The 14,421-nt window shown below is 37.4% G+C and overlaps 1 protein-coding gene across 1 annotated transcript in view; it reads right to left on the reverse strand.

Annotated features, from left to right (window-relative positions):
• Window positions 1-14,421, reverse strand: part of SKAP2 (src kinase associated phosphoprotein 2) — a 120,924-nt gene that overhangs the window by 42,492 nt on the left and 64,011 nt on the right. The window contains exons 5-6 of the mRNA XM_041466591.1: window positions 7,513-7,590; window positions 6,709-6,792 (exon numbers count right to left, since the gene is read on the reverse strand). Of these exons, the coding sequence (XP_041322525.1) occupies window positions 6,709-6,792; window positions 7,513-7,590 (162 nt within the window). The remainder of the gene's footprint in view (window positions 1-6,708; window positions 6,793-7,512; window positions 7,591-14,421) is intronic.

The raw sequence follows: 14,421 nt of genomic DNA on the forward strand, positions 1-14,421 counted from the left end.
AGCTAATCTCAAACGATCTTTGCACTGGTACTCGTTCTTTCAAAGAGCATTGCAGTTAAACCACAAAGATACTGTACTTTGGAAGGGGATGGTGCATGACATCCATATCCCATTTGATTGTTTTTCTGTTTATACGGTTTTTGTCTTATCTCTCTGAACACACTATTTCAGTGCTAATGAAAACTACCTGTATACACCACCAAATATTTATATACATCCATCCTTTGCTATTACAGTCTTTCAATGACCATTATAGCAATAGACTAGACTTAGCAACGCTGCTTTTACTTCCAATTGTCTTAGCAGTAACCTCTGAATAAAGTCCAGTGCAGTGCAAATGAAGAAATTCTAAGACAATGAGGTACTTCACAGCCCTGACTCAGAACCTATTAAAGTTGAAAGACTTAGTATGAATTCACACTCCCTGTGGCAGCAAGCCAGAGATAAGACTCAGTATGTCCTAAGAAACGACTCCACAAATACAGACTGGCAGAACACCGGTCAGCTATAGCTCAGCTGCCTGCTCTGATGGTGACAAACAATGGAGGTCTACAAATGCCATTTGCTCTTGCAGAATACACCTTTTCAATTAGGACTGAAGACCAACTGAAAAGGATCAGACCATCGCCTGATCACCACGGAGCAAACCACGACCCACAGCAGCTGCTTGGCCAGGCAGAGCAGTCAGGTGCAGGCTTGAAGGCAGAGCCTCCTGGGATCATCAGACTCAACAATCACCTCGACTTCACTGCTTGGCACAGGCTTGCAGCTAAACGGGTTTGGACAGACCTGGGCTTTTGGTTTCAAGATGCTTTGTGAAGTTAGGGCCACAGCGACTCCTGTGAACTTTCACATTGCCAGATAAATTGTTTATATCAGAAATATTTTTTGGAGACTGTGCTTTAGGGAGAATTAAAGAGTTTCTGATATTTAAAAGTTTTGAAGACTTAAGATTTTACTTGGAAACTTAAAATTAGATGCTGTTAGTTTATATAGTGGGAGTCTTCAAGAAGCACATTTACATTACAGATACTTAACTTTTATTTTGAACCCCCAAATCAGAGCCAGAGTTTTGCTTAGGCAGGAATACAACAGCATATTTAGGAAGAACTAGGGAGATATATGCTGATGGAACACACTTCTCTGAAGAACAGTAAGATTTTTCTGTGTGTTATTTTCTCAAGAAAAAATTGTCATTCCAATTCAACAACAGAAAACCCTTAAGTTGTCCCAGAAAAACATAAAACAGAAATGCAAAAAGTGTCATATCAGTCTTGTAAAAATAAAAAGGACTGTGAACATCATCAAGCATAACTTGTTCCACAATGAAGCCAAATCTCATTTCAGCATAAGCTGTCCTTTGCTCTCATATGCTCAACCTCCTCTCCCCCCTGCTTCCCATGTCAGGCACAGAAAAGAAAAATAAATCTGGGTCTGTGTAGATCATTTTGCATCAGAAATTTAAAATCATAAAAAAGTATAGCAGAGGGGAGAGTCAGGAACTAAGTATTGAAAAAAAAAGTTAGTACACAGAAATTTAAGAGAAACAAATATGGGGGGCTACATTTAACATAGATAAAATTCAGATCTGAATAAAATTTAAAAGCCTTTAAACATTTCTCTCATATAAACTTCATTTTTTCCTAAAAAGAGTTAAATGTTGTTAACAGAAACAGGGCTAATATTATATTGAGTAAAGGCAGTCTCAAGGGAAGCAGAGAAAAAGCGTTTTGAAGTAACCTTGCGTAACTAAGTCCATGGGAACATTTAAAACAAAGAAGGGTAAACCTTCAATGAGATCTTGAAATTACTGGGTTGTAAATTTGAGGCCTAAGGCAATGTGCTCATATTATTAGCACATGTAAAAAGAATTAGTGCATTCTGAAGAACAGAGAGGACTGGGATAGTAGAAAGGAAAGAAGTTACAGAGAAAGACACAAGGAACAAAGGCCAACAGAAAGATTTCAGAGAGTGATAAAGTATTTATAGATACTATTACAATCTATAATTTAACTCTCTTCATCTTGAAATTAGGAGCCTGTAAGGTTTTACAGTTTACATGGCTTCATGCTAAATGTAGTTTCACATACTTTTCCATGTGCAGGATGTCTGCTATCAAAAAATAGCTCAGTGTAAGTATCTCCAAAATGGTAATTCCTTTTCCAGCTTTTGGACAAATGCACACACAGAAGTTCTTCCCTTTAAGACAGCAGATCTAAAATGTAATCAACTTTTTTTTTCTTCTTTTTTCCCTTAATCTAGTCCTCTGAGAAATTGAAATTGTAAAATAATTAAGAAATGGAGGGAAGTGATTTAGGGCACTAAATTGTTTGTCTTCTGTTTGCTTATACCCAGTAGTTATTCTTTAAATAACGCATTATTAACAACAAGTGTGAGTCTTGAGGTCTGAATTTAATACTCTCACAGCAGAAGACCCAGTACACATTAGATAGATGCCTTTGATTGCCATCACCCTGCTACAACAAAGTCCTGTTGAGCATGCATAATTCCCTTTTCTGGCCAAATAGAAGCAGTTCACCACTGGAGAAATCCAAAACTAACATGTCCATGTTAAAACTAAAGAAATTGAAAAATAAAAAATAAACTCAGACTTTTCTAAAAGCCTCTGAATTATACCCCTCTTTAACATCATATTACTGGCGGGCAGGCAGATACCATTTTCAAGTTATAAAAATGAAAATAAATTTTTAGTGCCCATTAGCAGAGGAAAAATTACCATAATGTTATCAATTACTGTCTTGCTAAACATTTAGCTGATCTCTCCAGTTTGCTGAGACAGAAGGGCATATAACATTGTGGCCTAGTGAGAAAGAAGTAATGAAGCCATTAATTCAATCATTTATAAAGCAACAAATTAACTTTCCTTATTCACAGGCACTTTGAGGTCTGAAAGGTTATCCATACCATCTCGGTGTCTGAGGACACAGGAACAGCCAGAGATCATATAGAAAAATGATAGGGAACCAGGGTACTCAATTCAGGGGGCAACTGCATGGAAGAAAAGAAAAGAGAGGACTATAAAAGGTTTATAGAAGGAAAAACTATGAGAAGGAGCACCAGGCAAGCTTCTCAAAATCCCACCCAGCTCTGACATTTGAACACAGTCCTCCGCAATGTTGTGGGCCACGTGCTGGGAACTAATACCGCAGCACAGGCATAAATACACACGTGCTTCCCACAACACCTATTTTTGACATGTGATTAGCTCAAACCTTTAAGCCTTGTTTCTCCATCTACTCCATTTATCAGCGATCAAGAGAAAAAATGCAGGTGATTCACTTAGACCCATCTATATCGCTGGGATAAATTACATTGTTTCACTACCCAACACTATACCAAGTGGAAGAGAAAGCAGGGAAAGGACATACACTGGCCTGCAGGCATCACAACTGTCAAAGAGATGCTTGGAGTTGTTTAGGTGAACACACACACACACACAGAGCCATTTACTAAATTTCACAGGCTTTATCTTGTACTATATACTTCTGGACCAGGCCTTACTTTGCCATCATTCAGCTTAGAGTAAATGATTCTGAAACTCTTCCTTACATGTTTGTGAGCTTTATACACTTTTACACTTCTTGCTTTCCCAATGCAATAAGGAGAGAAGTTTAGTTAGAAGAACTAAAAGTGTTTTGGAAACAACAAATCTATACAAATAATAAAAAGGCATCCTATAGCTTCATGTTAACCACTCAGTTACATTTCCACTGATACTTAAGCACGAAAATCAAACTTTGCTCAACAAAAGACACATCACTGCAGACACAAAATAGCTTTCACAGTTTATTCACCTATGGTCTGGTTTTAAAAACAGACACAATTCAAAACAAGCCAAGATGGATGCAGAAATCCTTGCTGCCTCTCAGCATTACATCCCCCAACACAGAGGCACTAGCAGAGTCAGGCACTAAGTATTGAAAAAAAAAAACTCCAAATACACAATTTGTACAAAGCCACCAAATACACACTTCAGTGCAGTTCTACAGTTGGTAAGAACATACTCTGAATTTCTACATGGTCCAAGTTATCTGGTACAGCATCAAGGGTCACAATAAAAGAATGAGGCCCCCGGCACAAGAGCATTCTACAGCAGGTACCACTGCTGGCCACAACAGTGGGAGTGAAAACAGTTGCAGTGAGTAAATGCCAGAGCTGCTCGGGATAGCCTCATCACACACCTCATCCATGCTGACACTCTGCAGCTGAACGGCGTGATGAACTGCAGCACGTACCCTCACAACCATCAGGGTGACAGCTCACTTTTAACAGCATACTAGCCTGCCATGGCTGGTGTCCAGTTTCTGCTCAATGACAGTGAGCTGCTTCTGCACTGCAACAGGCAATTTTATATACGACGGCATCACAGGCCTGAAGACAGTACCTCTGACCAGTCTAGAAAAACTTTTTTTTATGCAAAGGCAAGTTCAGGAGTGACTTAGTCATCCCATATGACAAGATTAAGTCAGTACACCATGCTTAACTAGTTTTTTTCTGCACTACAAGCACCAATCCGATGGAAGTAGGGCAGAAATTTGTGCATCTGATTTGTTTGCTTCCTCTGTGAATCCCATGAATTACTGCTTGGAGTCCTACCATGCCATGCTCTCTACAACTACATGAAAGGAGGTTGTAATGAGGTGGGGGTGAGTCTCTTCCAAGTAACAAGTGACAGTACAAGAAGAAATAGCCTCAAGTTGCACCAAGGAAAGTTTAGATTGAGTATTAGGCAATTTTTTTTCACTGAAAGAGTTGTCATGTATTGGAAGTGGCTGCACAGGGAAGTGGTGGAGCCACCATCCCTGGAGGTATTTACTACAGATGGAAATGTGGCACTTAGGACAGGGTTTAGTGGTGGGCCTGGCAGTGCTGCATTAATGGTTAGACTCTATCATCTTGGAGGTCTTTCCCAACGTAAATGATTCTGTGATTCAATACAGTTCCAATGGACCATGTGCCCCTCCCACATCCTTAGGTTACGGATAGGAGGACCTTCCCCAAACAATCTGCAGCCTACAAAAGCTCTAAATGCATTAGCCAAAAAAACCCTCTCTATAGATTCATAAACAAAAGAGATCCTACAAAGTATCACAGTTAATTCCTAACATAACACCAACTTTCTGAGTGCTAGGGAACGTATTTCCATGCATCTTAACTTCCAGTACAGGTATTAAAAATTGCAACACAGACTTGATAATCAGGTTGTTGCAAAAGAAAGGAAAAAAATAAAAGGACAAAGACCGGGTGGGCAACATGCCTACCTTCTTAATACAAAGACCATATGCTAGAAAGCATAAATAATCATTAGCACAGCCAAAAGGAAAAGAATGTTTAAAAAAAATCAAGCATTTTTTTCCTAAAAAAAGCAGATAAAAATACAAAGATGTTATAATCAAGAACAATCTTTATGAACTAGCAATATCTTCTGAAAAAAATTGCTATTTTTAAATTATTAGGCAATGTATAACTAAATATATATTCCAGATAATTTTCCAGAGAAAGAAATCAATCAGTACTGACAAATCCAAATCAGTATCATGCCACATCTCCTCAAAATTTTTGAGCAAAGATTTTTCATGTCTGTGAAGACTGATCAGCCTGTAAATCTCAAGAAAAGAGTATAGAAAAAACAAGCATCATTTAGCACATATGCTAGCAAAACTGAAAAGAGGACATGATGGGAAACTAGCAAAATGAAAACCGGAATTACAATTAGACTCTTTATTTCTTGTGGTGTTAAAGAGAGGACAAGCTTAAATAAGTCAATATACCAAGGAAGGAAACAAACTGGAGCAAATTATATTAGTCTTTGAATAAAAAAAAGCTGATATAATAACTACCTCCAGTAATCTCAAAAATAAAAAGACAAACAAAAAAAAGAAAAAAAAAACTTCGATGGACGGTTTGTCCTGGAATGTTTTTTTGGGGGGTGGGGGAGTGTTGGAGAGGGAAGACATTATTGTACTTTAAAATTTACTGAGATATAATTATGTATCATTTTGTTTACCCTTAAACATCAAATGCACATGGCACAGAATTTAAATATGTTTTATTTTACTGTCAATTTCAAAAATTCAAAGTAATATCACATTTATGCTAGATTCTTTCCAAACTGGCCATTTAAATTTAAAAGTCACCTTCAGAAGTTTGCTTTAGCTTCCATTGCTGACTTCAGATAAATACATTACTTAATTTCTAGCTTTTCCAGAGCATAAACTATTTAAAAAGAAATAAAGAACTCCACTATGCAGCTTTTAGATTAATATTTTCCTGGATAGAACCATCTCTAAGGAACTCGGAAGGTATAATTACTAGAGGATGTTTTCAAATTAACATCCTATTTGGAGAGAAAGAACATTTTCTGTCTAGCAAAACAGTTGAGTACCAGCATACTATCAAACTGAACAGCCAGCTGTTATTAGCAAACAAAGTAGCTTTAAAATAAACTTAATTTTTTTTTTCCTCAGCTTCCCTGCCTTAAAAAACACTGACAGGTTCTGACGAATATTTACACATTTTAAAAATTCACAGCACTGTCCAAGAATTGTTTAAAAGAAAATAACTTTCTTTTAAAAGCTTCATTCCATTTCTTAAAATTACCTTTTATTCACAGTTTTCAATTCTAATAAATCTTTCATATCCTTTTGTGCATTAAAACATCATTGCTTTCATAATTGCTATAAGTACCTTTGTCACTTCCATAGTAATAGAAGACTGTCTTGCTGATAGCACACCAACGTTTCTGCCATTCAAAGCCCAGAAAACTGTGGTCTGAAATTAATACAACACGTGTTATGTCAGTTTATGCCATTATTGAACAAAAATGTGTTACTTCTTTTCAAGGGTGAGGTAAGAGGGAGGAGGAGCTAGGAAAAGACACTAAGGAAAGGAAACTAAGGAAATGCGTGGCACTGAGAAGAAAATTAGAAATAAAAATTGATGGTAAGAAAACAAATAAGAATTTGAAATCACATAAAGAGGGAAGTCATGTGTAACATTAAATATAAGGAAATAATGAACAACTTCCTAAATATTTCCTAGAGTTATCGCAGCATTAAGTGGGTATTAAAGTGACAATACAAGATTTATTGAATCAAGGTAAATATTGACTGAACCAAAGCTGAGATCAATATTTGCCCTCTTGAAGGAAAATAAATCTTGATGCTCACTGAAACATGAAGTCAACATATGGTATTTGTACATACGTTCTGAATGTTCTCTTCAAAAATATCTGAAAGTCTCTGAATTATGGCTGACTGGACTTTCACAGCATGATTGTGTTAGTAAATAAATAGGATTTTCTTGCAATACTACTATAGAAGCAGTTATGTGCTATGCTTCTTTTGCAATAATGCTTCAGCATTTCAGCTTCTTCTCATTTTATTTATCACTCCTGTATAAAGTTGTTCATGTGTACAGCATCAAATACAGACATACAGACTTCCCAGACATTAAATATGCACTAGCTTTCACAAAGATAACTAGGCTTACCTTTTCTACGTTTTTCCAGGTATCCAGCTTTCAGAACAAACTGAAGATCCTGAGCCGCAACAGGAGGAAACTGATTCCCTGAAAGAAAAGCAAATTCTGTAAAGCACTGCTTTTCAAGAAAACTGCTATTAGAAGCATTAATAAAATTATGGATTTTACACTCTCAATATGCAAGAGCTACTGAAAAAAAGAATTCCAGTAACTATTACGCCAGATTATTTTAAGTAACTGAACCATCTACCTATCAATGTCAGAGCTGTTGCTGTAGTCTTCACCACTTGAGTACGGAAAAATATAGCTGCATAACATGCCTTGCAAGTCTCAGAAGGAAAAGTATGTAATTAAACAAAATACAGCAACTGTTTCGAACATAGTCTGTAAAGCAAGTTGGATAATGAAAGCGCTAAGTTTTCAAATATGCAAATAAGAGAATCGCAATCAAGAATCTCAATTGAACACAATTAAATCAGAAATGTGGTTTTTGATACCAGCTTCACACCAAAATACCTTGAAACAGCATACAAGGTGAAGACCCTCTATTACACATCTACACAAAAAGAAACCAGATGAAGAGACAATAAAAGGTCCTGCCTGTTGCTGACAGATTTTGTCTAATTTACAATATATGACACAAAACTAGTGCTGCCTATAGGATCTGTAAGGTGATAATGCACAAAGCAAAGACATTGTACAGAGGTCTAAAAACTGTTGACCTACAGACACTAATTTTAGACACCTTGTACAATGTACCTGCATCTGCAAAATGGTGACTATAGCTCACTGTATTTTTCCTTTTTCTCAACTGCTAATTCATAGACGTGTAAGACTGACCAGCCTCATCTTAAACTACAACTTTAAATGTTAAAAATTGTGTCTTCCATCTTTCAACCTTTTCCTCCTAAAACAACAGAATGATGATTTAAACAGAACTCCTAGTATTAGGAACAAGAATATGTTAGATGTGTATCATATTTAATATTAATATAAATATCATACTGCTTACCCCAAGCAAAAAAGCAGAACAAAAGCACCACTCCTGTGGTGCTGTTTTTTTTAAGTGCATGTAAGAAACACAGTGAAGTTCCTACTACTTATTATTATCAAATATTCATAAGAGTCGCTGTAGGTAGGTGGCAAGTTTACCAGGCAGCCATTATTCATCAGAATATATGTAATCTCATTACATTCCATCAATAAAAACATACAGAAAAGGACTGATATTAGCAGACAAATTCTGTGCTAAAAACACCATTTTAAATTATGTAGTTTGGGCAAAAGATCAATGGTCTGACCTTGAACCAAGCACTGTCTCTGAAAGATTATGTCAATTTCCTGCATTTTTAGGTTGTTCCTTAAAATAGATTTTTTTTTTAAATTCAGTGTTCATAAATGAGTTGTTTTATGGTAGTTTTATTTAAATACAGTTACGACAGGAAAAAGACAAGAAAGAGATAGGAACATGCAGAGAATGCTAATTTTTAAAGCATGAAAATACTCAAAATGAGAAGACATTCTTTAAATAATACAACTGGCTCTTCAGACTGCAAAATATTTTGACACCAAAAGAAGATATAATTTTACTTACATTGATATTTCCACTTAATTTTTTAAATTAATATTACTTTTTAAAGATTAGGAGTATACTGATTTCTGTTTCAGCTTCCATGGAATTCTGACTATTGTGTTTAAAATACAAACGCAGAATCAACAAGCATTTTAAAGTGATACAGCTGTCCTCCCTTTGCTTGGTAATATGCAATCACAGCCCAACATTAAATGGGAATTAAACACAAAGACACTTGATGGCTGGTATGTGATATGTTTAACAGTTACTTTAAAAGGTGATGTAATTATGGTATTATGAGTGAGGGAGGTGAAGAGTTTTTTTTATTTTGTACAAATATTTTTACAAATATGGATCATGTGCTGCTTTATATCGGTCATTGGGAGGCATCACTGTGCAACACTTAAAACTACCTCATCCAGTAGGGCTCATCGTAGAACAGTGCAACCCCACAGATGAGGAAGACATAAAACCTAAGTAAACATACAAACAAAAGCAGCTCCAAATTGTAAAATTTTACAATTTAAGCATTTCAACCGCCATTTAGACCTAACGTCACCCAATATTGTTTGTATCAGTTTGGGCTTTGATGAGGAAGCTCGGCCAGTGATCATTTAGTGAACAGTCAAATCAAATGGGACAACACAGTCCCACAAAAGCGTCATACTTTGGGAACTCCCTAGTGTTCTTATTCTCTCATCTGAACTGACTACTTCACAGAATCAAAATTCCACTCTCAATTTTGCTACTTCTGCTGAGACAAGGCAGGATAAATTTGGTGATGGTATTTTCTGTAACTACATCTATTTTGAACAGGGCACTGAAAGCTTTTCCTTCAAAAGGAAAAGAACATACATGGAAAAAGAGTGTTTCACTGTCTGCTGCCACTGCAGAAAGAAGTCCTCCTCTGACCCTTAACCTGTAGAGAAGCCATTTCTTTTTCTATTCCTCAAAGCAACTGAGGCAGTAACTCCAAAAAACAAACTGCAGCTGGTCAGCCCCACTGCCACTCACAATCTGTAAGTAGCTGAAGCAGAAACAGATCATATGCGTGTTATTATCCTTCTGTCAGAGAAGCCTGGAAACCAAAAAATATGATGGAACTTTAGTCAAAGGGCAGTAGAAACAGACCCAATTGTAATATCCCACGACACATACAGCTGTACAAGAAAGAAAAAGCATAAATCTGGTTAAATTCCTTCTTTCATTGCCCTGTACCTTCAGAAGGAAGGGGAGGGAGAATAAGTAGTACAAAAAGCATAAAGGGAAGAGAAAGAACCACCTCCTCCCAGATTCTCATGAACCACAGGTGCTGTGCATATGTGGCAGGAAGAAAGCACAAACATGGATATACCATTGTCCCAGTACTACAACAAAAACAACATGGGGAAGAAAGAGGAGAGAGTAAGTCACATTTTCCTTACAGTTAGTACCGAGATTCTGCACGGGAAACTTCTAAATTGTATTATCTATCTTTCTTCCATGTTTTTCATTTCTTCACCATCTTGTCCACATCTCAAACAGGATTTAGAGTGAACTGCAACTGTTAGGTGTGGGAACTCCCAGCAGAAAGTATGGAATTTACGCAGTAAGTTGGTTTTTGCCATTGCTTTCAATCAGAATATTGCTTCCCCATTCATTCTAAATACATCAGGCTTGGCACAAATCTCATAAAAAAGTATCACTAAAGCAGCATTATAGCATATTTACTGTATTTTGTAACAGTAAAGCAGCATTTGCTTACATTACACCAGCAGCTGAGATCAGAGGTTCATTAGTTGACTGCAGTATGAGACTTTGAATAAGAGACAACTCCATCTATAAAGAATCTAAGACAGAGGAATCCTGCCAAGAAAGAAGGCATTACTATGTATTTTAAGTAAAGAACCATAAAGAAAATTAAGCCACATGCTTCAAATCACATATGCTCCTTTCGAGCTCAGAATTTCCCATGTTATACTCCCATGCACACCCCAGATGTCCTCACGACAAGGAGAATTTTCTCCTTCCCTCATGGATGTAGATGAAATGGCCTGAATTCCAGTTATCTGTAATTTCACTGGAGACTGTCCACTGTAAGAAATTAAATGTGGAGATGCAAGAAGCTTGCAACCTGGGGATGCAGACAGCACCTACTGGCACTACCTTTCTTGGGTGTCTCAATGCCTGTTCCTGAGAAACTTATGGTCAAGCCCACTACAAGATCAGAGCAAAACCTCTCTCAAAATGAGACCACCAGAGATCACCATGCCTTCCTAGCACTGCATGGTCTGTTTCCAAATATCATTAAATTATTTAGAAATAAAGATGCTAAAAGGATCGTAGTCTTTCCTGGTTTCTCCTTTGGTACACTGTAGTTTTTTAAGCCAATTTTAAACACCTAAGAGAAGAGTGGCATTGTGAGTAAGAAATGCCCTGTGGCTTGCAGCTGTGTGGGTTTATACATAGAGAAAGGCACCAATGATTGCTTCTCTTTACTCTTCCAGATCTATTTTCTGCTGTGTCATTGTCCTGACAGTGGTGGGCAAGCAGAGTTGAGGATATAAAAACGTCTCATTTCCATTCCAGAGTTTCTACCTTACAAATAATGTCTTGAACCTTATTCTTTTGATGTGAAGACTAGTTCAAAACTATCCAATATTTAGGGAGATAATAATCTTGCATACCCAATACATGGTATAAAATAAGGGAGGTCCATCTGCTTAAACTTACAGGTTTTCCTTCATTCTTGACCACCCACTCACAAAATAATCTCTCACAATAACTTCTCTTCCTAGATCTTCCCTACTGGTGGGAATTACTCCAATGTACTCCAAAATAAAATCTACAAGTTATGATCCACATGCATATTTTTAGACTGATGTGTACAAAAGCCATCAAAGACCAGATCAAAATATTTATGAGGCCTAAACCTTCACCTTAGAGAAAAGTAAATTATATGTATAATGCACTGGGCTCTTCCTCTTGGTTCTAAGCACTCTTGTGCCAAGTGAGCAGCTGGCAGTTATTATAATACTATTGCTGCCAGGCTGAAAATTCCTCCAGTGAAAAGAAAGTTAAATGCTCTCACTCAAGCATAAAGCCAGCTTTACCAGTCATGCTTTGACTCCAGAAAAACATTAAAGCCATTAACATAGGTGTATTAATGTATAGGTTCCACTGCACAACTCCCACAAACACCTATCTTGTGATTTAGAAAGATCACAAAACTACAGCTTATGGCATGACTATAATTTTTGCAACTTGATAATCAAACAGGCAAAAGCCTGAATGATTTAATTTTTCACCTTACTGCAACAGTGAATTTGGTCCATTACATAAAAACAAGTTTCATCAGTGTCACTTCACAGCATGAAATTCAACCCTTGTGCCTGGAATTTTGATTTTTGGAGGACCTAAAGATGTAAAAATTTCATCCTGTATACAAAATAAATAAAATAAAAGCAGACTGTACTATTCTGCACTGTTTACCAGTAGGATTTTTTTTTCACTTCTGCAATGTGGGCTAAGGGATACATAAAGCAAGAAATAATCAGAGGTCAATGCATTCTAAAGAGGTGCTTAGCATGCTTATGGGAAGTTAAACAGGCGAAGTGGAGATAAGTGTAATTCAGTAACAGCTAAGTGGTTGATTACAGTTTGCTTTCCTAGTAGAGGACCAGAGGTTTAACCATAATAATGGTAAAATCATTTTGCTCAAATTCACTGTTCTTCATTCCTTGTAAAAGAAAACTGAGAGAAAAAAATGCATTAGTTTGATTATATGGAGAAAACAGTGATCACTATTTCTTTATGCTCTTCTAACAAAAAAAAATGCAGTCATAATTAATAACACAATTATTAAAAATATTTTTCCAGCTTGCTTTTTTTTGCACTGAAGACCCTTAGTGTCATCTGAGAACTTACTGAGAGTGCACTTGATGCCCTCATCCAAATCATTGATAAGGATATTAGACTGAACTGGTCTCAGCACCAACACAACTGGATGTAACTCTATTCACCACCACTCTCTGAGCCCAGCCACCCAGCCAGTATTTTACCCCGTGAAGAGTCCACTGGTACAAGCCATAGGCTGCCAGTTGCTCCAGAATGTGCAGGAGACAGTAACAAAGGCTTTACTGAAATCGAAGGAGAAAACATCTACAGCCTTTCCCTCATTCCCTAGGTGGGTACCTGGTCATAAAAGAAGATCAGGTTGGTCAAGCAGGACCTGCCTTTCCCAGACACCTGCTGGCTGGGCCTGATCCCCTCGTTGTCCTGTATATGCAGAATGATGGCACTCAAGATGATCTGTTCCATAACTTTTCTCAGCACTGAGGTCAGGCGGACAGGCCTGTAGTTCTCGGGATCTTCCTTCCAGCCCTTCTTGTGAACCTGTGTCACACTGGCCAACTTTCCACACACCCGGGTCCTCCTCAGTGAGCCAGGACCAATGAAAAATGATGGAGTGACTAGGCGAGCTCTTCTGCCAGCTCTCTCGGTACCCTTGGATGAATTCATCTAGTCCCATAGACTTGTGTCTAAGTAGCACAGCAAGTCACTAACTACTTCCTCCTGGATTTCAGGGGTCTCTTCTGCTCCCTGTCCCTGTCTACCAGCTCAGAGGGCTGGTGGCCCTGAGGATATTTGGTCTTTCTGTTGAAGACTGAGGCAAAGAAGGCATAAAGTACCTCAGTCTCTTCCTCATCCTTGATGACAACATTCCCCCTCTGAACCTAATAAAGGATGGAGATTCTCCTTGGCCCTCTTTTTGTTGTTAACATATTTATAAAAACACTTTTTCTTATATTTTACAGTAGTGAACAAATTAAGTTCTTCCCTTTCTAATTTTCTCTCTACATGACTTAACAACATACTGGTACTCTTCCTGAGTTGCCTGCCTCTTCCTTCAAAAGTCATAAACTCCTTTTTTCCCAGAGTTCCAGCAAAAGCTCCCTGTTCAGCCAGGCTGGTCTTCCTCCCCACCAGCTCATCTTTTGGCACAAAGGGACAGCCTGCTCCTATAGGAAATGTCTTTTAGCTCAGGGCTTTTATGCTGTGTCTCAGGCTGCTGTTTGAAATTGGCAGAAATAATCTGAAATATTTGTGTTAAAGTTGAGCAAAGAAAGAGTAATGTTTTTAGCAACACAAAAAAGTAATTTTATCTTCTTTTCCTCCCTCCTACCCCCCTTCTCACACAGTTCTTCCAAAATTCTTCATATCTCTCAGTTTCATTTTGATCTGGAAATATAGCATTTACCAATTTTTAATAGCTACTACAGAAGGATTCAATTATCTTTGAATCTGTACATAGCAATACACTGGAGTCACATCTGTTGCACAAGCACTGTGAATCTAGGCTAAAG

Source organism: Pyrgilauda ruficollis, unplaced genomic scaffold (assembly GCF_017590135.1).
Source record: "Pyrgilauda ruficollis isolate IOZ18807 unplaced genomic scaffold, ASM1759013v1 scaffold2, whole genome shotgun sequence".
Taxonomy (NCBI): Eukaryota; Metazoa; Chordata; class Aves; order Passeriformes; family Passeridae; genus Pyrgilauda; species Pyrgilauda ruficollis.